A 24,285-nucleotide genomic window follows, 5' to 3' on the forward strand; every position below is an offset into this window, starting at 1 on the left:
CAATAATTATCCAAGACAAATCAACGAAGGTAGCACAACTACAAAAATATCACAAGGGACATTCTACCAAAAAAATTGATATGTATTTGCAAGATGTGAATTTAACCCTACATATTTGAACATATTAAACTGCATTTCTGAATAGATGTGGATCATATTAATAAGACCATTTGACCAGCAGACTTCCTTTTAATACGAATGCTTCTACAAAATGTGAAAAATAAAAATACACTGGTATGTCACCCTTTAAATTCCTAAATACAAGGGAAATTTATGATGCCATACAAGTTAGAGGTTTTATAGCTAGATATAAATAAAGGAAACAGTAGTTAACCGATATTCGAAAGTCATAAATTGAGAGAAAACAAATCCTGGTTACAAACTAAAACTGAGGTAAACAAATAACCTATAAGAGAAAACAACGAAACAACAGAAATACTAAAGAGCAACAACAACAAAAAACGACAAAGAAACACACACAGAAACATACTAGACTTTGCATCGGAACTTACCACATTTATTTAAAAACCAGTTGTTGGCATGACACGGGTTATGTTCTCCTCATATATGTTATGATGGTACGTTACTAAACCCCTAACGGAAAGCATTGTGCCTGATATTCATATGATGAAGACATAATATTTCGATCAGTTTAATTCAAGTCTGGAGCTGGTATGTCAGTAAACTACTAGTAGTCTGCTGTTATTTATGTACTATTGTCATTTTGGTTTTTTTTCTTTGGTTACATCTTCTGACATCAATCTCGGACTTCTCTTGAACTGAATTTTAATGTGCGTATTGTAGTGTGTTTTCTTTTCTTCTTTTGCTAGAGGTATAAGGGGAGGGCTGAGATTATATAAACATGTTCAACTCCGCCACATTTTTTCGCCTGTCCCAAGTCAGGAGCCTCTGGCCTTTGTTAGTCTTGTATTATTTTTAATTTTAGTTTCTTGTGTACAATTTGGACTTTAGTATGGCTTTCATTATCACTGAACTAGTATATGTGTTTATGGGCCAGCTGAAGGATGCCTCCATGTGTGGGAATTTCTCGCTGCATTTAAGACCTGTTAACGTTGGTAACCTTCTGCTGTTGTCTGTTCTGTGGTCGTGTTGTTGTCTTTTTGACACATTCCCCATTTCCATTCTCAATTTTATGTAGACCAGGTTTAATCAACCATTGTCTACATAATGAAAAGCCTCTGCCGAGATGATAGTTGTTATATATTCGTTTCATGTGTTTCAGCTTTTGCTGTTCGTATATATATATGCAAATCAGTCATCAGGAAAAAGTAAAATAGCAAAATGTCAAACTCCATGGAAAATTCAAAACGATAATGTCATCTTTCCAGTCAGTCTTGATTACTTTTACTTATACAATAAGAGTTGAAAAGTGAAAGGAAAAGATAGTTCTTATAACTTTTGACAAAGATGAAGACTGTAATGACTATACGTACATACATATGTGTATCACAAACGTAGTTATATCAGGTAAAATATGTTTTTCCAAGTCTGGATACATTTGATTGTGATTATGAAGTACACAAACATTATGTCTTGAACTTCAAAGCTGCTATCATCAGAAATAATTGATTGTTGGAGGTTTAAGGTCCAGCTGCCATCATTACATATTCTGCTTGATGGAAGACACACATTTTGAGTACAAATGAAAAGGTTAACAATCCTTATGAAACTGGTATCTGTATTCAGACTGATTTTTTTCATGACTTTAAACAGACTAGTATAGTCGTAAATGCTTTCTGCTTAGCTGATAGTCATCAAATATCATTTTTAACTGTTTTTTGCTGAAACCTATTCAGATCTTGCCAACCTAGTCCTGTACTTGATGGAAGCTTTCTATCATTGAAAAAACTTGAAAATGGATAATATAGCTAAAACAATCTACTTGAGTTTGGTTCAAATGAGCTTTGTTAAAAATTGGCACTTTTGTATCTAAAGAGAAATATCTTATAAGTATAATTAGTTTATTGCTTTAATATTTACAATAATTGCTTAAGTAATACACATGTGTAAAAAAAATGTATACAATTAAAAATTCTAAAGAAAAAGAATTGTCTAACACAACCACACTTGAGTATCAGTCCTTCGGCATAAACTCTATGAGTTTCAGTATAAATTGTATTAGTAACACTATCAATTCAAATGGTGTCTGTAATTCTTTTTTCACTTTGTCTCTATTCATTAATTTGATATCAATGTGATTTTCTACTTCAGCAAATAGAAAATAGTATGACATTCAAAAACAAGATGTGTAATTTAGGTCTTGAACAAATAACACTTTTTAAATGCTATTTTTCAACACAAAGAAGATAATATTTTTAATTATTATGTTTAACTATATGTAAATTCGAAGTATAATAATAAATAAAAGCACCATATTTATATTTGCATTGTATTTCTGACCTTTCATTTCTCTTTTAGCTCCAAAAATAACACTTTATCAGTAAATCAGTTAGTTTTCATGTTAGAATAATATCACATTTGTCAATTAGGACCTTTCATAGCAGACTATGTGCTGGGGTTTTACTTATTGTTGAAGGTCATAGTTGTTAAATTCTGTGTCCTTGTATCTCTGGCGGAGAGTTGTCTCATTGGCATCACACCACATCTTTTTATTTCAATATTTTAGAAATATGTTAATAATTTTTTAAAGCATTCAGATAGTATTTACATGTAATGTTCATCTTGCATTGTAATAGTATTTAGGAAGCTATACTTTACACACGTACAAAACATGCAGTAGAAATATAAGTATTCACAATGCAACTTAAACAAAAAGATTTGTGCAAGTGTATATATGTGGTAAAAAAAAATCGGGTCAAGGGTCTATAAGACCTTTTTTTAGGCCCTATAACAGTTTTGTTTTGTTTTAGAATAAATGAAAATCAATATCTGTTTAATGAGTTAAATATGTATTGTTTAAATCAATAAATCTGACAAAATTATTTTCTATAACAATTTCATAGATAAAACTGTTTTTAATAATGAATTGATGGGAAATTTGTAAAAAAAAAATATGAATTGTTGAATAATGAATATCATCAAATAATTGCCATTCAATATTCTCCAATATCTTCATATTTTAATATATCAAGATTAATTTATCACCCATATGTTAAGAAGTTGAAGTGGGATAAAAGGTCCTTTGTCATGTATGATAAACAAACATAATTTATTAAAACACAAAAACATAGATCATTTGTATTCTTTCCTAGCTAAAATCTGTTTATAAAATGTAAAAATTAGGTATTCCTACAATAAAAACACTGATGGTAGAAGCCCAGAATATAAATTGGACAGAATCAAAGAATTACATGATTAAAATCATAAAACTATCATAAATGATATACTGTGGATTCATAATATTCGTTGGATATCAAATTTTATGGATATTTTTTTTGTTATCAGTGAACCATAAATTTCAATGTTCTTAACTTCAAAGGCTTGTATGGAGACTTGTAAAATCATAAAAATCATGAATATGAGAAAATACAGAATTCCATAATCCATGAAATTGGTACCAAATGAATCCACTGTAATTAACCAAACTTTGAAAGAATCCACTGTAATTAACCAAACTTTGAAAAAATCTAGTATAAAATTGTATCCACAAGTAAAAACACTGAAATAGATTGGTGAATTATTCATCAAGAATTCTTTTTACAACTAAAAAAGAGGTCAAAGCCAAGCTTAAACATGATCACATATCCACAGCACTTTATTGTCTATAGCTAATAATATTACTAAAATATCTTTTCCTTCGTCAAAATATCTGGCTATATCACAGCTTCACCTGAAATAAAAACATAAAATTATTAAATATTTTTATGATTGTTTAAAATATCTACTTAAAAGTAAATCATGTGTAATGAAATCAGGTTTATAACAAAGTAAAATCTTAGTTCCTCCAACATGCCTTTACATCCACAGGGCTTTCTCTTGAAATTGAAGTAGAAGGCTCAATTAAAATTATAGGCGGCTGTAACATACGTTCGTCGAAGTTAGCCCAAGGTGAAAACTGACTTTTCATCCGTGTTTATCGTAACCGCGACTTTTTGACAATGTCTCTCGGGTGCCTGTACACATTTGAAAAATACATTTTTTTCTTTTTGAAATTATATTTTTGTCAGTGAAGTAGCCGCCACTTGAAGCCACTGTAAACCCCGGATTTCTGCCGGCTGCCGGCTTCAATGGAAAGCCCTGCATCCAAATAAAATATAAGACATGGACAATTCTAGAACACCAGTTATTTCAAAGTGTGAAATTGATAAACAAACAAATAAAAACTTGAGCATCTTTAATACTGTAGTGCCTCATTGGCAATTACAAGCTTCTTAGAAATGCTAGCTCAATATTTCCATATATGACTGTGGGTCAAATACTGCCAAAAATTCCTGGAACAGGATCGATTAGAAGTAAACCAAAGTAAACTTTTGAAGATGAATAATGATACAGTTACATAGTAGTTGAAAAAATGCAAGTTGTTTTAACTTAAAAATAAAGAATACCAAGGGTCTGTTTAAACAGAGAAAATTAGGAGTGTGTTTCTCAAACATTTCTGCTTAAATAAAATTTATTTTTGTTGTGTTTAAAGTCATATGAAGCAAGTGAGTGGTGAAAAAATAATGTCTGTCCAATTCTTGAACCAATGCATGTATACATCATAAGCTTAGTCCTCTGTGCACGATTTTATCATTGTTTTTCGCAAATATATCATATGATCTCCAAATTTTTCTCTCTCTGTTTGTGATGATTTAACAAATATGGCTGCTCATTAAATGCTGTGTTTTGAAGCCGAGTTTTACCAATTGTCACCTTATAGAAAACAAATCACAAAAAGCATGGGTATTGAGCACGTGTTTAACATGTATAATCATATATTTGTTTATTCAATGACAGATCCATGCGTATTGTGGTCACCGGATTTTTACGAGGAGGGTTACGCTCTGGTCACTATGCATACGGAAAATATGTCAGTGAATTGCTTCCTGGAAGCAAGCAATTAAAAATAAGTAAATTTCTTCTAAATGTGGACAAATTAAAGAATTTTCCTCAGAAAAAAGTATATGTACATAAGTTGTATAATGAAAACTATCCATTAAGTTATAAAAAACATATGCATATTTTTTTTTAATTTGAGGTTTCTTATGACTTGTATAAAGTATAAAGTGTTTAGATATAAATATTACCATTATAGTTTACAAGATGCCAGAATATCTTCACACAGTTTTTTGTAATGCCAGGTATCTCCTTTCACTCTCTTTCTACATACACCAATATAAGGCATTTTAGGTAATGAGCAAACTTCTAAATCAAATGCCAACTGAACTCTTCTCCAATCATCCATCACAGTACATCGTAATGTGTAGCTGAAATTACAAAATCATTACAGGCATGACAGGCATGACCAAAGGGACTGGCAAACAGTTCTAAAGCTTTGTAGCAGACCAACCTTATCAATGTTCTCTGCTACGAAGAATTAGATACTTGTAAAATGTTTTTTGACAAACTATTTTCAATTCATGAATTTTTTGTGTACAAATACTTTGTTTTATCATTTCAAATGTTACAGAAACTAACAGATATTAAGAATTCAACTTTTTACCAGTTGGATGGGACCTACACCAGCTGTAAAAATTGTCATTTTCAATCTATTCCCTTTTTTTAATATCATAAATGGGTGTGATATATTGACAAAACTGTTTCTTTCTCATTCAATTGATACCATGTATTTACAACAAAGTTGAATTGAAATACATGAACAGCAAGTTAGGTTTGCCAAATGTCCATTTTAAAGATTTCTGACAAAACATATATATATATACTTACTCGCTTTGTTTGTAGGGTATAAACTTTTCTTCTATCACAGCTTTGATTCTACTTAATACAAAGTCAGCACTAAATTCTCCTGTCCTGTATACGTTATGTAAAGCCTAAAGATATATAAAAACATAACCAATTCTAAATTTACAAATGCTATGCCAACAATGTTAAAATTTAAGTTATTTACAAATAGTAACTTGCTTCAATGTATAATTGCAATAACTGCAAAATTCATGTCCACAGAGTTGACTCAAAACTCTCAAACTTGATTTACAACATACTAAATCGTATATCAAAATTACAAAAGATCCATAAGAAACAATTAACAATGAATAAAATTGTTATATGTAAAATTATAAAAAAAAATTAGACATTGCAAGACTTGCTGCAATAAATAAACATCTAACTTATCATCAATATGACCTCCAATGATTAATGATCGGCAGAGCTATCTACATAAATATCAGTTGAAGGATGTACTTGAGTGAGGTTTTGGAATTTGTGTCAAATGTTCAGACTCCTTGGTGTTTTTCCATACAATATAAGGTAAAATATTTTGCCCCATAACACCCATTTATTTTTTTCATATACTTAATAGCTCATGAAAGGTCCTTTACCAAAATTTAAGAAGATTATTGATTTTCTTTGTTTTGTTTTGAGACCCAAATCATACCAATGCAAATGTAAGGAAAAAGTCAAAGTAAGCCTTTTCACGCCATATCTTAAATCTCAAATATATCAAAAACAAGGACCATAACCTATCAATACTTATAGCTTATTTTTATCCTTAAAGAATGCTCTACTGCCTTAAAGTATCAATTTTAATTTCTTGATTTATTAATTTTCACCTAACCTCACCTAAGTTCATCTTTAAATATAAAATTAAAAGCATTTGGAGCATGTCCAACATTTTTTCCTAGTTGATTATTTTTAGGTTCAAATCAATCTTTCAATTTCCATCTGATATTATTTTAAATAACTGAACATGCAGAGCAGATGCACAATAAACTCTATTAAAGATTTCATAAATATGGATCCAAGTGAGGTTAAATTAATGTCTTGCAAGATAATTTATTCAGGTTACTGTGACAAATCTATCTCAATTCACATGTACCTTAACTTTTCTAGGTCCATCTGTGGAAGAGTTTCTCTGTTTTTTAGGGGTTAACATGTTAAACACCCTTTCAAGACTACCAAATACAGATCCTTTCCTTGTTTTGGAGGCTGAGCCTGGTGTGTCAGGTTCTCTCTGGTAACATTCCTCTACAGATGATCCTCTCTGGCAATCTATTGTTCTGAAACATGTCAAACATATATTTATATCTAATGCTAAAATCAAATATAATACTATAAACCAACTCATTTTCATTAAAAATAAGTTCCATGTAGTGCACTTTCTATCCCTTTTCAGTGATTCATTTCTGCTTTTTTCCAAAAATATTGTTGCTTTAAATCGAAGTTGTATTCACAGTGTTTTATATCACACAGTTTTTTCTCCCAGCAATAGACATGAAAATAAGTCACTAGCAATTTAATTGATTATCATTAATACATATACATTTGTATATTTCTTTACTTCACAAAACAAACTTTAGCTATTATGGATACTTAAGTCTGAAAATTTGACAGAATAGCATATTTTGATAAAAAGTTTTATCGCTATTTTGTGCATTTTTCCTTTGATCTATTTTTGTGATAATTTTCATATCATGCTTCTCGTTTGGAAGGAAAAATTATCGCTAGAAACTAAGCAGGCCATGTGACATTGCTAACGAAATTGACATTGAAATTGACAACGTCGTCATAGGTAAAACAGTGATAAACAGATTATCATTGGTCATCTCAACTCGATTGCTTTTCTCACTTTCGCTGTACCAGCTCCAGGGGCATATCCAGGATTTTAGAAAGGGGGGGATCGAAGATTTTAAAATTTTTGGGACCTTTTTTGGGCTAAAAAACATAAAAATAAGTGAAATATGCACTATTTAAACGTTTCCTGGCATGGGGCATGTATATTGTATAGTTGCTGTAAAGTGTAAGGGTTGGACATTTTTTATGCTGTATTCTCCCTATTTTAAAATTGTCTATCATAAAATGATAGTTTTGATCTAAAGCTATGTACTGATATATTTGATGTAGGACTTGTCAGTAAAAAATAGACATGGAAATTCGATGAAATTTACAATACCACTGACACGAGTTAAAAAAGACAAACAAGCAGTTTTTATCAAAATGTCTGATTAATTATGTTTCACCAATCTAATTAAAATTAAATCCTTTAATTGCTCCTGTTCTGATATGTCGCGCATCAAGTGATGTTTCACCCAACATAACTAAGGGAACCGAAGTGAGGGGTTCCAAATCCACCAAAGACTACGAAAGTGTCTGAAATGACAACAAAGTTATGAATGACGGTCAACAAATGGAGACATAAAGGTCACACCCGCCAGGCAGGTTACAGTCTGGTCTTGAAAAAAAGTATTCAATATATATAAGTCCGGCGAAACAGACATTCCGGTCAGACATGCAAACCCCAGCAACAAAAAAATACGCCCGTTTTTATTCATCATGTTCATTTAATGCTAAATAATTTTGTTGGAAATTTTTGTTTTTAGTAGCAAAAAAGTGGACAAGACTTGTTTTCAATCCAGATACGGCCAGAGTTTTGTTAAGGCAAGAAACAGAATCAAATGCTTCGTACCTGAGACTTGAAATATTTCTAGAGCTAATACTGACTGGGGATCATTATTCGGCTATGTTATTTTAAAAAGGCTAGGGTGTTTGGGGTTAAACATGTTTTTGGAGGTAAATAATATTGTGGAACTTTTTTTTCATGAAAGTATAATAGTCTATAGAGTATTTACTATTACTTTCTTTTTGGTGGAATAGTGAAACAGAAGTCAATACGTTCTTGCTCAATCCTGTGTCGCTTTGAAGGTTTCCTGATTGTTATGACATCATCAGCCTAAGCAATGTGTATTACTGTAATTTGAATTTCAAAATGACCGAGTGACGTTTTTTCAATGCACTGATCAACTCCACCATAGCAAATCACATGACTTTGACAGTCAGTAAATACCAGCGAAAAATATCTTTATAAGAAAAGAATTGTCGTATACAAATTAAATACTCGGGAAATGGCAAAGTTCACGAATTCTAGTCTGATTAATCATTTTACAAAAAAAAAAAAGTCTGAGCAAAGGGGGGGGCGGGGCGTACGCCCTCTATGCCCCCTTCTGAATCCCCCACTGCGCTCAAGTGAGAAAATCAATCTTGTTGAGATAATCAACAATAATATATAAGTATAAGTCTAAAGCTTCCATCTTTAACACTATTCATTTGATTCATAGACTATTCAGTTGAACAATACAGAATAACTTCAAGGACCAATATTTTTTTATATTTGTATAAAATATTTAAATTCCCAATGTTACTTACTTTTTTTTGGCACTGAGAATCTTTTCTCTTTGTAAGTTGTTGAGTTGTGAATCATAGGACCGTGACGGTGATAATGTTGTGTTGATATATGAGTTATCTGACTTCCCAGGTGTACATACTGTTGATATGAAATACAACAATTAGTATACAACATTCAGTATAAACTGTAATAGCATTTTCTAAATAATTTTAAAAATTATATTTAAAGGTGAAATTCTTTGAATGATTAAATGTAACTATGGTTGGAAATCTCCTTTACAGTCACGATGAATTCTATGCTTTTCAACTGTTGTAATATTTGGACAGGCTGGGTTTTCAAAGGCCATATAATTTAACAAGTGTCTTGAATTATTACTTACATGTATCATCTAACAAAGGTAATTGTTTGGCCATTAGAGGTGACCTTGTTTTAATAGGTTGTGTGGATACAGGTCGTGGAGCTTTTGCAGATTTAGGTTTAGGTGTTCTGTTAATTATTGATGGCGTCTTTGGAACAAGAAAGTTTTCTTTATTTTCATTTTCCTTATTTTCTGAATTTTCATCACTTGTAGAAAACGGCAATCTCTCTCTAGCTCGACTTCTTCCTCTTTCCTCGGCACCACAGGGAGGTGGCCTTGGTCCAAGGTCATTTGTATCACAATTTGTATTGGTCTTTTGTGTGGGTGTGTAACTTATAGGGGTTAACTCAATGCTGAAAGACGGATCTGCACTTTGGCTCCTCGGCTATAAAATAAAATTAAATGTTAACATTTGTAATTACATTTCAGCTCTAGATTTCACAGCATGTTGATAACATAGCAGCAAGACCAACATTTAAGGTCCTGTGATGCTCTTAAAATCAATAAAATAATTAAACTGTTTTATTTAAAAGAATAAATGCCCATCAAACTCATTTTTAAAATGACACATTTTGTTAATTTCACTTAAAATATGTTTAGTTAAAAAAAAAAATCAAAAAAATACTGTTAAAGTAAGAAAATATTTCTCTTCAATATTTACATATTGAACTTCCTTCAAAAAGGTTTGATGTTCATTCCATGAATCTTTTCACCTGTATCTGAACAAACAAACACATCAAGTTCATTTGTTCTAGAATTTTAAGTGTTTTTTTTAGCGAAAATAATACACAGCAAACACATTATGTTCCAGATCTAAATTGTGTGAATAGAAAAGATAACAGAGACGGAAGTATCTGTTTAATTATTAGTATCTCCTCCATCTGTGCAACAATATATAATTACCCTGCAAGGAGTCTGAGGTTGCATTTGTTTCTGGTGCAGTAATCTGACAGGTCTACCTTTCATTTTCTTTTCCAACAGCAAAAAGTAGGATGATGTTAAATAATCAAAGTTAAACTGAAATAAAACAAAAATCAAAAAATTAAGTATCTGCTGAAAAAATATTAAACTGTTGTCTGTTGGTGTTAAACACCATTTTAAGCAATACAATACAATACGGCTATCCCAAGATGGCCGTCAGTTTTTACCTATGCAGAAAGCCAGAGAACCAAGCCAGAACCACAGACTTTTGGCAGAAACACAGAATATCCCAGGTTTATCAGATATGTATTTATTTTGAGTGATTCAACAAAGTGACTTGGTTGCTAGTCAAAACTCAAATTTAGGCATTTTACAACATGTTTCTTACAATATTTGTATACATCAACAAAGTTTTTCAGTCATGTGTAACTTTTTACAAATGTAACCTACTGAATTAAGAATTAAAACTGGGTTTGTACTGACATGAGCAACACAACAGGTGCCACATGTGGAGCATGATCTGCGTACTCTTCCAGAGCACCTGAGATCCCCTAGGTGGGGTTCATGTTCGTGTTGCTATCTTTAGTTTTTTGTTGTTGTGTTTTATGTACTATTGTTTGTTTGTTGGTCTTTTTCTTTTATAGCCATGGTGTTGTCAGTTCATTTTAGACTTATGAGTTTGAATGTCCCTCTGGTATCTTTGGTCTACTTTCTGTTTCCTATGCAATTTGCAAAATCAGATGTAATCGAATAACACTGACCTGAGTTACATCTCTTTCCATTTCTGGTTTTGTTTTACCATAATGTACAGCTAACTCTGTAATACAGTCCTCATCTAAACTTCTCTGAAAACATAAGTGAATGATTAAAGTTATACAGTGAAACTTCTCAAAACCGGCCGCCCGTCGGACCACGGGATTCGGCCGGTTTTCAGGGGAGGCCGGTATAATGAATTTGAAATTAACAAGAGTTACTTCCCTTCAATATGTGTGCATTTGTTTTTTTTACCATGTATTGTACCTCAATCATAAAGTTTGTTTTGTTGTGTAAATTTAGCTTTGTATTCTAAATTGATTATGAAATAAATATTAAAACATCATTTGTATCTTTATTATTTTTTATTTTGCAGGAATAACAAATAAAATGCAACTATATAACAAAACAATTTTAATATCAATATTTCATATTATTGAAAATTTAAGTCTACGCTCATCGGTACCATACGATTTTCATATAATACTCCATAATCAATGCATACACATTAAATTATCACACCTCGAACTAATAACACACCCTATAAATAAACTGAAAAGGTTTAATAAATTTCAATAGATTATCCCGACGATAACGAATTACGATTTAATTGCAAAAGTCAAAGTGAGAGATTAATTTTTGTAATTTGCCTAAAATTTTTTTTTTTAAATGATCAAATAAAGTAGCCAAACTAAAACATTTAATGATAATTAACTTACATCATTGATTAGCGTGGGTGAAGATCAAAATCTCTCAACCGATAATTTATTCGGGTATTGATTTGACATTGACAGGTGAACACTACTCAGTGGCCATGCAGGTGTCTAATTGACCGGATTAACTTGTTTGTTTATATAACAGTATTATATATGGACTATTGATTACAAATGAGAAGACCGGTTTTATGAGGTGATATTTTATTGATTTTGATTACACAAATACACAAATAACGGCCAGTATCCGGTTTAAAGGGGTGGCCGGTTTTATAAGGTTACCTGACCGTTTATTTACATACACGCCGGCCGGGACTTGCGGTTTTGGCCGGTATGAAGGGAGAACCGGTATTAAGAGGGACCGGTTTAGAGAAGTTTCACTGTATATTAAATAAAATTCATTCATGCTTGTATTATAGGGAGATAAATATTTCACCTAAAAAATGTGTTTTTCTCAACTCTTTTTTAACTAACAACAATTAAATAAATATCACTACATAAATTATGTTTAACCATTAATGAAAAATATCATTTTAATGAAACACTTCATGCAAGAAATTACTTTTATTCAAAATATCTAAAGTAATAAACAAATCTGTGATATAAAAAATAACTTATATTAATGTATGCCTGGACACAAGCAGTTTTTGTAGTTTATCACACAACCTGGAATATTTTCTATCGAAATATTGACCGGAATGTTAGAGAAATGATACAGTTTTATAACCTTTAGAGGTTTTACCAAAAAAAAGGTCATTTATCTGATTACTACCAATTAATTATTCAAGGTATAGAGTCTTTATTCCAAAATGCTGTTTTTGGTTTTTTTAAAAAGCATGCGCCGCTCACCTTTTGTCCCAAACGACCCAAATTGTGACAGAGTCTGATTAATATATGTATAAGTAGATAGATGTTAATTTGATTATTTTCTTCATTCTAATGCAAGCATCATTCAGATAGATTGCCAGAAATTCTACATACATTTGACACACAGACCAATTTATTATGTAAGGAATATATAATGAAAATAATAAACCATTTTGCACACTCACAAAACATTAGATATCAAACTGTAAGTTAGTAACACTGAACAGAACAATGAAAGAACATACACACAATATGAATTGACATTGTGAGTGAAATATATATGTAAAATTGTAAACACTAACAAAAACAGACTTACCCTATTAACCTATGCAAATTTTAGATCATTAAACTTTCATATTCTAATATACAGATAATATTTTACATAGCAATATGCATGTTATTGCAGTTGAATTGGCATGAAATCAATATATAGAATCTAAATTATATTGGTGTTCATTAAGGTGGTACCCAACACTTGCTTTAAAATTAATTGGCTTATCTAATTTTCATAAATTTTTGACAAATATTTACTTTGACTCTTTGACAATAAAATGGGACTAAAACCCTAAGCTGATTTTTACAGAGTTATCTCCCTGTTGTGTTATGTACACCATCTTAAGTGAACAATTTCTTGTCTGTAAGAATGAGAAATTCTACTTTAAAATTGTCAACAAGAATAAAAGAAAGCAATACAGAAAGTGTATAATACCTTATATTTACTCTTCCATTCTACTGGTACGTTTGTATCTTTGGTTAACCAAGGATGTGTTATTAACTGTTTAATTGTCAATCTATTTTGGGGATCCACTTGTAGCATCCCTAATATCAATAGCTTACTTTCTTCCGATAACCATGGTGGATTCTCATATTTCCCACTCTGTAACATGAAAATAAATGTTTTTTTTATATTTAAAGATTTTCAATGAAACAAAAAAAAAAAATTGTCTTCAAAAATACAATCATTAAACATTAGGAACTATTCAAGAACTAAATGTAAAGAAAACTGTTTTCTTCTTTGCAAACATATTTTATATGATTGTACAATGATATGGTTTCTTTTAAATTCATCATGTCTTTTTTATTTTAAGGATACAAGGTGCTGGGTAATCAAAAATAAGTTTCTAACAACTTTACATGAGAGAATTCATATCATGTATCCTAATTCAAATCCATGGAGGAATCAGAATCCTGAGGAGCAGTTAATGAAATGTTTCTAATAGTAGGTCAGTAAAAAATGGATCCTATTCCTATATATATGAAGCATAATTCCTCTGTTGAAATCAATCCAAATTTTACTGACCCACAGTTTAATTAATTGCTCTTCAGAATTAAAATCCCTCAGCTGTTTCAGATCAAGTTACATGGTTTTGATGATAACCAAGCATTGTATATATATCAGCAAGCAGCCCATTACATTTTTATGGAAAAGGTAATCTTTTCAGTGAGAAAAAAAAACAATTGTAAGGCAGCAATGAACTGCAAATGAAATCTATCATATCAATTCACAGTATGTACAAACTTAACTTACCTGGATTTTCTTGTATAATTGTGGAATTTTCTCGTCATCAAAAGGGAGATAACCACACAGCAATGCATACAACAGAATACCCATACTCCATAAATCAGCCTAGATAAAACAAAAAACAATATTTCCTAAGTTAACATAACCTGGTATGCAATTCAAATAAAGCAAAAATAAAAGCTTTTAAACAAAGTTAAACATTAGTAACAAACAAAATTAGTGTATGTTTTTTTTTTATGTCTATGAAAACATCCAAGGAATAATTTTTCACAATGGGATTCCCTTCATTAAAAAGGATTTCTACATTATTATATTGCATTTTAACAATAATTTCTTTTATGTGTATGTTCAAACATATCTGTGAAGTGTATATATAACCTTGAATATTATCCCAAACATTTCTGTGTTAAAATTTGCTTTTCATACAGTCAAGAACAAAAAGAACAAAACTTTTTTGAAAACAAACATCAATTTTGTCTTTAATTTAGCATTGCATGCACTACACTCTTGATATTGAGAATAAATCGTGAGGAATCACATTTAAAGGTGTAGATCAATGTGTAAAAACATATGCTTGGGGCTATGACAGTCCCAAGTTGCACATGAAAATTTGCTTTCAGTATGTTATTAACAATGAATATTTCATTATAGAATTCTGACAATTTCTTTTTTCTTATGTTGGAATAAACACAGGTATGACTTAATAGAACTGCTTAAAACAATAATGTCTACCCCACGGCAGGATTCATGTGCATCCACACTATTTCTTTTAAAATTGAGAAAACATTTTTTTCCCCACAATATTCCTATTCATGTGCATGCGGTTTCCCACAAATATGGCTTGATTTACCTGTGACCCTATATATTCTTTACCAGATATAAGTTCTGGAGCTGCATATGCAGGACTTCCACAACAAGTGTACAAATGATTTTCCATTCCTCCCTGTGGCTTGGCACACAGACCAAAATCTATCAACTTTAAATTCTGGTCTTCATCCAGTAGTAAATTTTCCTGGAAATGATCAAATTGGCTCTAATTAGATCATTTGAAGGATTATCTCAAAATTCACATATTGTTAAATATTCAGTATCTAGTTTTCATAGTGTTAACAAATGTTTGAAGTACAGATCGATAAACTGGGTAATAACTTGCTTACATGTATTTGTGACCATGGAAATCAAATTACAAGTTTAGAAAAATGGTAAATATTTACAACTATTCATATACATGAGTTGTCTCATTGGCACTCACACCACATCTTCATATATCTACATACTTAAAAGTAAAAACCCAATATCTATTTTGGTTTAAAAAAAAAAAGAATATGTATATATTGACTTGCTTCAACCTGTCTTCACTTAACTTCACATCAGTCATTCAGGAAATGATCATGATTTTTTTCCCCAAACTTAAGCATAACTCTTAATTTAAATTTGAGTGCTTTGAAATATTAAACTTAAAGTTCTTTTATAACCACCTGCTTGTTTCTTTTTAGTTTTATGGGTGTTATTGATGATCAAAGGGGAAAAAACCAAGCAACATGTATGGTTACATTTTATAAAAATTATGATGATTAAAGTAAATCTGTTACATATCCGGTATCTATAAAATAAAAAAACTATTTACTGAAGAAAATAGAATAACTAAAATATGCATACAGGTTTAAGATCTCTGTGAGCATATCCCTGGCTATGGATGTAGGCAACTGCTGATACTATTTGTCTAAAAAATATCCTAGCCTCATCTTCAGCAAGTCTATCTTTAGAAACGATGTAATCGAACAACTCTCCTTCTGGACAATACTGAAATAGAAATAAATTTGCATACAAAGATAGAAATGTATCAGTGAGAAAATGGACGGATCCAACTCGTATAAAACATGAATATGTGTGTATGTACAAGTGTGGACTCAATGATGCACAAATATTTTTTTATGTAAAAAAATATAGTTGTCGAAAGGCTATTTCAAGTAAGACGATACAAAAATAAATGTTGAGATTTCATATTGCTATATTGGGCCAAAATAAAAATATGGTTTGTTTCCCCTCGCCCGACCGACTCAAGAGAAATCCCGCCGACTCAAAAGTTTTTATTCCGTTTTTTTGCAACTTTTTTTTTTTATTTCCGGAAATTTTTCGGGGTTGTTTCCGGTGCCGATGATCATTTTATGGTGACCAAAAATCAGCGGTATTGTTTTTTTAATTTCAAACATCCTGTATTATTTTGTACACATTCCGATCCGGTGATCGACTGGTTTATTTATCCGAGAGAATGTTAATTCACCCAACGATGTCAAATATCGTAGGGACCAGTTCAATAAATGATCAAAATGGGGCCATTTGCAAAACTATTACTGCCAAATTAACATTTTCTTCCTCCAATTTTTCGCTTTTAAAAGATACTGAAACTTAAGAAAGGAATGGACAGAGACATTAAATGCATGTCTCAGGTGCTGAAAAGTTCATTTCTAAACAATATAAGGGAAGTGTTACCCCCTTCTCTGACAACGTGGTCTCGACCATTGATTGAACCATCTATGACTATATCATTACTTTTTCGCGTTTACTACCGAACTGTCAAACCTGCATTGTTTGAAGGAGGCAACCCTGTTTTCAAGGGATTCATTATAAGCCCGTATATTACGATTACTTGTCCATCCGTGATCTTTTTCAAATGGATAAGGGAATAAGACAAAACGAAAATTTTGTGTAGATTTATATGGAATATCGATATTTGTCAACCAATCATCAATATATATTGTTTAAATATTGCTTTAAATTTAATGTAAACAGAGGATGGCTTGGATTAGGAATAGTATTTAATGCTAAAAAGGCCACAAATGTAAACAGGAAGTTATGTCAGCCAGTATTAATAGGGAGATAATTTGGGAGGGAAAGCCCTAAAAGAAGTATTGTCAAATCTTGAAAAAAACAAAAAGAAAATGTACAACACTACCTTTTTGAATGTGACCTGTATTCAGATGCCAGAGACAAATTATTTCATCAAATATACTTCATATCAGGACAAATTCCAACAGATCTAGATAATTTATTAACAATCAATTTGCCAAATGCAGTAAATATCAATCAACTATTAGCAGAGTACATAGAAGAAACAAACTGTTTTAGTGGATAATTTGATACAAATTTCAAAATTTTTTATATTTTTAATTTTTCATGCCATTTCAATAACCTAATAAACCATTTTTTTCAATTTATTTCACTTCATACAATAATTCTATAATATTTTTAAAGCGCCATCTACAATATATAAGTACAAAGGAGAAACTACATTTGTGATAATTATTTTACAAGAGAGGATAATTTACAAGAGAGATGACTCTGTCATCACGACAAAGATTGAAGATTGAAGAACTTATCTGGTGGCACGTATTCAATTGTTTATAGAATTATCAAACACAACCTGTAAAAATCAATAACAAACCAACTGCGCGACGCGACAAAGTTACTGAGAATTGTGGAAAATCTAGGCTTACCACAGCACTATCCAAAAATCCTGGGGAGAACACTGGAATCTGTTTCTCAAATGTAGACAATATGCACCTTTTCCAATGATCTCCAAAAAGATGTTTTCTTTCTATGTAAAGACATTGGGCATCGTTGTCGTTGTTTTAGATGTCACAATAAGAAATTCAGAGGAAAGCAAGAAAATTTGATTTTAATTAATATTGGTGATTTCCTCAATGTCAGAAGCAAAATCTGAGTCCTGAGCTGTCAGAGGGTAAATTGTTTGATGGAACATTCTTCAAGTTGAACAACTACAGTACATGCATATATATATTTAAAACAGTTTGCTACTTAGTAGTCAGACTCACTGTCAAAGAGGGAAAAAAATCACAGTCATGAACAATTCGAGATACAAATCCAAATTAAATCAAATAAAATTAATGTCAAGTTGACACCTGACACAGAGAGCTACAAACATTTAGACAATTTAACACGTACATTTAAGTTGCTACATATGGCTATATATGCCAGACATACACATAAACGATTTTTTTAGCTCTGTTGGATATTAAAAAAAATATCAAGATATAAAAAAAAAAAAAAACCCTACCTACCTACCCACCTACAAAAATGTGGGTAGGGGTTTGGGGAAACTTACATTCTTTTAATTGTGGCCTTGTATTTCTCTGCATAGAGACTTATATGCATTTTTAAAAATTTATTTTGTATATATACCTGCCCATCTAACAAGTACAATTACACATTTGCTTGCCTGGGATTGACTTTCACTTGTCCCCACTAATTAGACATTGACAATTTTTATAAATTGTTTTTGACGAGTGAACCAACACCTTCTAACGGAAAAGCTAGTAGAGTAACCAATATATTGTCCTGATGATGCCGCATTAGCGGCGAAACATGTCGACTCAATAAAACTATCACCTTGCGGTAACCTAAATGTTGTTGTCTCAACATATTATAATTTTTATAAATGTTGAACCCTATGACAGGATAAAGGCTTGTTTCATTAACCAATGTCTCATGGCTCTGATGCTGTAATATTTTTAAATCCCCTATTATCAAGAGGAGTAAAACTTGGATTCTTTTAGCCAGACTGTATGTATACATATTTATTCTTGAATATAACTGGAACTCAGAACCCACCTGAATGACAATCATTGAGACCAAAATAAAAGAGATAACAGAAACTTCCAAATATATAGTAAAATGCAGTCAACTGTGCGACCAATCAGGATGTATCTTCAGCCATATTAAAAATAGATTGCCCTTCTCAAATGTCTGGTTTACATTTGCATCCATTATAAAGCAATCAATACAGCAGTTCTTGGATATGGTTTAAACTTGAACTTTTCATGTGACTTCCATCACCATGTGACCAATATGTAGGCATCATCACTTCCAATACATGTTGAGCAAATTGGTGCAAAAGTTTGATTAAATACTGTACAAAACATTTCAGATATTAAAATCTAATGAGATAATTACTCTCAGCAATCAAGATTATGTGTTTATCGAACATGAATTATTTTTATTGTACAGTATCGTTCAGAATGAAGGTGCTGAAAACTGTTTAAATAGAGCAGGGATACAAATGTGCCTTCTATCTGGTAAATGACGTCATAAAGGCATGCAAAATTGATGATCTATTTCAGTGAAAGACATGATTCCAGAAATGAAGTTTTTCAATTAAAAAAAAGTTGATAGTGTTTACTTTTATACCTCAAGAATCATGTAAACTTTCTGTTCTGTTTCTATTACTTGATACAGTTTACAAATGTGTTGATGACACAAGTGTTTCATAGCTTCAATCTCTGTTTTGACTCTGGGTAAATCATCCTGTTGAGAGAAAAATGATTAAAAACCAGACCTATTGTCATTAAAATTCTAAATACAATGATACAACTTATTATAGATACATGTATAGCATATTAACCCTTTCGCCAATGAGTCCCTGTTTACCGGGATTCGTGCTTCAGACAGCTGACGATGAGTCCCGTTTTACCGGGATCGGAATAACTCTTTTACATTTCCCAATCAAACAGTGCAAACATGAGTTATCTTTCTTTGATGGATAACCCGGATGAAAGTGTAAACATGGCGCTTCTGTATGTTGAAAACCGTGTCAAAATCAGAGGAAATTTACAAAATTTACGAGAATTTGAAATGAGGGAAAAAAATTTGGGAAAGAATATTGAGGATTGAAGCCAAACTAGTATACTTTTTTGACATAAAACGTTGTTTTATGCACAAAACACTTGGAATGGACATCGTTCAATGTGAGGAATTTGTACAGCCTCATAATTTTTTTCAAAATTTTGCTGTTTTGGGTTAAAAAAATATAATTTGGGGTTAAAAAGCAGAATTTTGAGAATTTCACCTAAATAATGCCGAAAATTGGAAAATTTGAATATTTTATGAAGAAAAAATTATCAAAACTGTGAACAATGGTATTAGTGAATGAAATAAATACACAAATAAACACAAACAAGTTTTTATTGACATTTATTATGAAGATCTCCCACAGGAGTAATAGTAGCCAGGGAAGCCATCGTCTCAGAGTAGCTTCTGTCTGGGCAGCAATCGGTGAAAGGGTTAATGAATACAAAATTCTGTGAAATTTATGTATTACTTGACAGAATGCAACATATAAAGCATTTTCTTTCTGGTTCTTTTTGTTTATTGTTTGGAAAGTTCAATGTTTTAGATTTGTATACCATGTATTCAAAACTGATCACTCTGTACTGTTTGCAACATTTAAGTTTCCATGAATTTACTGATTTTTGTTCAGTTTTGTGTTTTCATATTTTGTATAGTGTTTCAATTGGATTATTATTTTGTTTTGGCTTACATTTTACTGCATAGACAATGAAAATCAATTACCATCATATCATTTCTTTATCATCTAGCATCTGTTCTATTTCGTTTGTATTCAATATAATTTTAAAGTACATTGTACACGTTTTGAGTCTTGGGAGTAGAATGACTTGACTAGACTTACCCCTAAAGCTCTCTTATCCATAATTTTTATGGCAACTTTTTCTCCTGTGAGTGAGTGGTATCCCAACTTGACTTTAGCAAAGCCTCCTGAAAAGGAGAGGACTTTTTGTTTATAACAAGTCATGCAGGTAATAAATGAAATTAATATTAATAATTAAATGTAAAATATGAAAAACAATTTTTCCATCTAATATATATGGGGACGAAGTCCCCTATTACAGTAGAAAATTCAATAAAAAAAATTGTTTTAAAATCGGGCAAATTTCCCGAATTTTTCATTGTACTAATGAACTCAAAATCGTTCAATTTTTTTTTGTCGCGTTTTGGAATTTCCAGATCGGCACAGAAATCTTCTTCCGTTTCCGGTCTTGTATACATGAGACTTTGAATAAAATGTATATTTATCAGTCTAAGAAAGGAACTAATACTAATTCATTTAAAAAAAAATGTTTGTTATTAAAAAAACGTTACCTGAGTACAGCGTTTCTTTGTTTACATTGAATATGATGTCATAACTTAAATAATGTCACAACTAAAATTCCTAACAACAGAACCAAAATCGGAAACGTCACAGTATTTCCGTTTCTATTTTTAACATTGTTGATTTTAAAAAAAACTTCATAGACTTCGTCCCCATTCACAGGTAATTCCTGCCTCATATTAGGATAAAATATGTGTTTACCTATTCCATCATCTCCTTAGTCCTTATAATTTTAACTTTCAATTTTATTGTGACAAAAGACAGCAATAAGCAATGATCTTTATGTTTAATGTTATAAATTATTTTGTTGAATGAATTACAGCTAATTTCCTAATGCATGTAGAACAAAACTTTGGTTAGCTTGCTTGCTTTGTTTGTATATTGTACAATCATAAGAATAACACCCAATTAAATTCAAATATGCTATATACAGGTAAAACTGTGCCTATATAAATTGTTTAAAGATGTCAATCTTGTTGACAAAGCTTGAATAAACAGTTATACAAACAAAGCAAGCAAGCCAACCAAGGTTATGTTCTACATGCATTAGGAAATTAGCTGTAATGAAAAATATTTATTGTTACAAGTGTAACATTTTCCAAATTCAATATTTTACAAGGTCTCCAAACAAATATTCTTTTTGGCTTTTTTTGTTTTTGTTTGCAACCTCCTTCATGTCCTTGGGTCAGACATATCTCCAATTTCTCCTTCTTTAAATCATATTATATATTCAATTCTAAATTTGGACAAACAAAACCTACCAGAGCCTATAGTTTCCCTTAAATGATACAACCCCCTCAACTCAGCGTATTGTGAAGTCATTTTGTCTCAAGTTCTACTGGTTCTTCTCAAACAGTTTCAATAGATCATCTACAAAATAAATAAAATAAGGTATTTTTTTATACATCAGACCTATCAAATATACCGATTTTCGCGGTATCATCCCGATTTTTACCCCTCAACCCGAATCCCGAAACGGGATCATAAAATTAGTCAAAATCCCGATTTTCAACAAATATACCCGAAAAAAATATTGTTTACCGATTTTGATATTTTGAAGTTTTTTTGATCAATTTTTAAAAATCAATCATTTTACCTGGGGATATATTATGACAAGTTAATGACCCTACGCTAATCAACAGTCACAACAGGTGTCATAATTAGTGGTATGTATTCAGATTACCAATGGGTCGTAACAGTCCTCAAAATTAATTTTATACACAAATTTGGTCAAACAGCCTTTCATTCAATTTTAATCAATTCATCATACAAGCACAATTTGCAACATTTGCCGTAGTTCCACAGCAAAATCATAATTAATCGAAAGATGAGAACTTAAATGAACTCTCAAGAAAACATCGTTTATCTTGAAATATGTTTAATTTTCAAAACCAAACATCGTTTGTCTGTTGATTTAAAATCGACGCCACTTTGTATACACCTCTACTGTGTTACTGTATAAGCCTCCGCCGGTAAGAGCACCTCTGAATACAAAGAAAGATAACTAAAATTTTTATCCATTTTATCATTGTTGATACTGATATATAAAGACCATGAGTATAAAGACTAAATCAAAATCTGTCTTCATCCTTCTTACTTTAGGACATGTAGTTTTATGTGTTTTGAGTCAAGTTTCATAGATGAGAAGGTCTTTGAAGGGGGAAAAAGGGGGGGGGGGTCTCTACTTTGAATCCTTTATTTTTAATGCCATTTTCTCTATTCTTCAGTTATTTTGTCAATTTTATAATTTAAAAGTACAAGAATCATGCAAATAAAAGAAATCAAGGCCTATAAGCTCATCATTAGTAAACCAAAAGAAAATAGAAAAGAACTTAGACTATTTTAGGAGTAAAAAACAATGCTCACAGAAAAGTCGCTAAAATTGTAACCCTTAAAAATCTTGTCGCGTGCTAAATCCACCATGGAGATTTTCAAAAGTTGGCAGGTCTGATACATGAACATGATGAAGATTATTAGACATAATGCATTGCACCCTATCTTTTAGATGATAAACGATCTTACAATTTTTTAAAATACATCATATTGTTTGTTTTCCATAAATAAGGTTAACAATAATTATTTGACTTGGAGACCTCTGACGAATCATGATATTTTACAAAATCAAGGTATAATTTAAACCAATTTGACAGTAGTCATAAATGAACGTTTTGACAAATGACGGTATGGACATTCACACTCTCATAATATAATCTTCATCACTATAGCAGTTGAACAAGTCACACTTTAACAGGGTGAAATTTTTGCTGATCATGACAAGCAGGATTTGCTTACTGTTTTAGAGCAGTTTCTCAGATCACACCGAGTTTTTGGTGGGGTTCATGTTGATTAATCTTTAGTTTTCTATGACATGTTGTGTCTCCTGTACTATTATTTTTCTATTTGTTCTTTAGTTTTCTATATTATTTCTAATCTATGAGTTTGACTGTCCCTCTGGCAAATGTCTGGTATCTTTAGTCCCTCTTATTTTTTTTACCAAACTTAAGTAGTGGAAAAGGACAAGTAAGTATTTGAAGTTTTGGGCGAGTCTGACTTTAACCATATTGAAGCAGTTGCAAAATATCTATAGGGGTCTGATTCTCTTTAAAAAAAGTTTTTAGGACAGACAGACCCTTGTGTATCCCCCCTTATATTTGGAAATTGACGAGTGTTGTAATGTGTGAAGATTGCAATAACTGTTAATTTGTAACGTTATTTTTGTATTCAGATGTACTTGTTTTTTGTATTATTAGTAGAAACCATTCACTCGACAGGTAGGTCTTTGATTTGTTTGAAACTCGCACTTTTTTACAAGGAGCCAATCCAAAATCTTGTAACAAATTAGTTAGCATAAATTGCGGAAGAGATAGAAAATAAAAAACTAGTCTCGGACATGATCGGTTACAATTCCGTGGGTTGATTTGAATT

General features: G+C 31.2%; 1 protein-coding gene across 3 annotated transcripts; it reads right to left on the reverse strand.

Moving 5' to 3' along the window:
- Window positions 1-1,965: 1,965 nt before the first annotated feature.
- LOC134725028 (maternal embryonic leucine zipper kinase-like) lies at window positions 1,966-24,208 on the reverse strand. Of its 3 annotated transcripts, XR_010108513.1 has the most exons (17): window positions 24,092-24,208; window positions 22,122-22,230; window positions 20,881-20,966; window positions 19,602-19,718; window positions 16,053-16,196; window positions 15,244-15,405; window positions 14,400-14,498; window positions 13,581-13,748; window positions 11,300-11,383; window positions 10,521-10,634; window positions 9,639-10,002; window positions 9,280-9,397; window positions 6,956-7,136; window positions 5,848-5,951; window positions 5,208-5,387; window positions 3,598-3,811; window positions 1,966-3,566 (listed from the first exon to the last, which is right to left on the reverse strand). XR_010108513.1 is itself a non-coding variant. In XM_063588510.1 (16 exons), the coding sequence occupies exons 2-15, from the start codon at window positions 22,180-22,182 to the stop codon at window positions 5,210-5,212; spliced, it is 1,980 nt and encodes a 659-aa protein (XP_063444580.1). In that variant the 5' UTR covers window positions 22,183-22,230; window positions 24,092-24,208; the 3' UTR covers window positions 1,966-3,811; window positions 5,208-5,209. The 3 variants fall into 3 exon arrangements, 2 of the variants coding, with proteins under 2 accessions (XP_063444580.1, XP_063444581.1); XM_063588510.1 differs by having other exon boundaries at window positions 1,966-3,811; XM_063588511.1 differs by lacking the exon at window positions 24,092-24,208 and adding an exon at window positions 24,069-24,087 and having other exon boundaries at window positions 1,966-3,811.
- Window positions 24,209-24,285: the final 77 nt, after the last annotated feature.

Source organism: Mytilus trossulus, chromosome 7 (genome assembly GCF_036588685.1).
Source record: "Mytilus trossulus isolate FHL-02 chromosome 7, PNRI_Mtr1.1.1.hap1, whole genome shotgun sequence".
NCBI lineage: Eukaryota > Metazoa > Mollusca > Bivalvia > Mytilida > Mytilidae > Mytilus > Mytilus trossulus.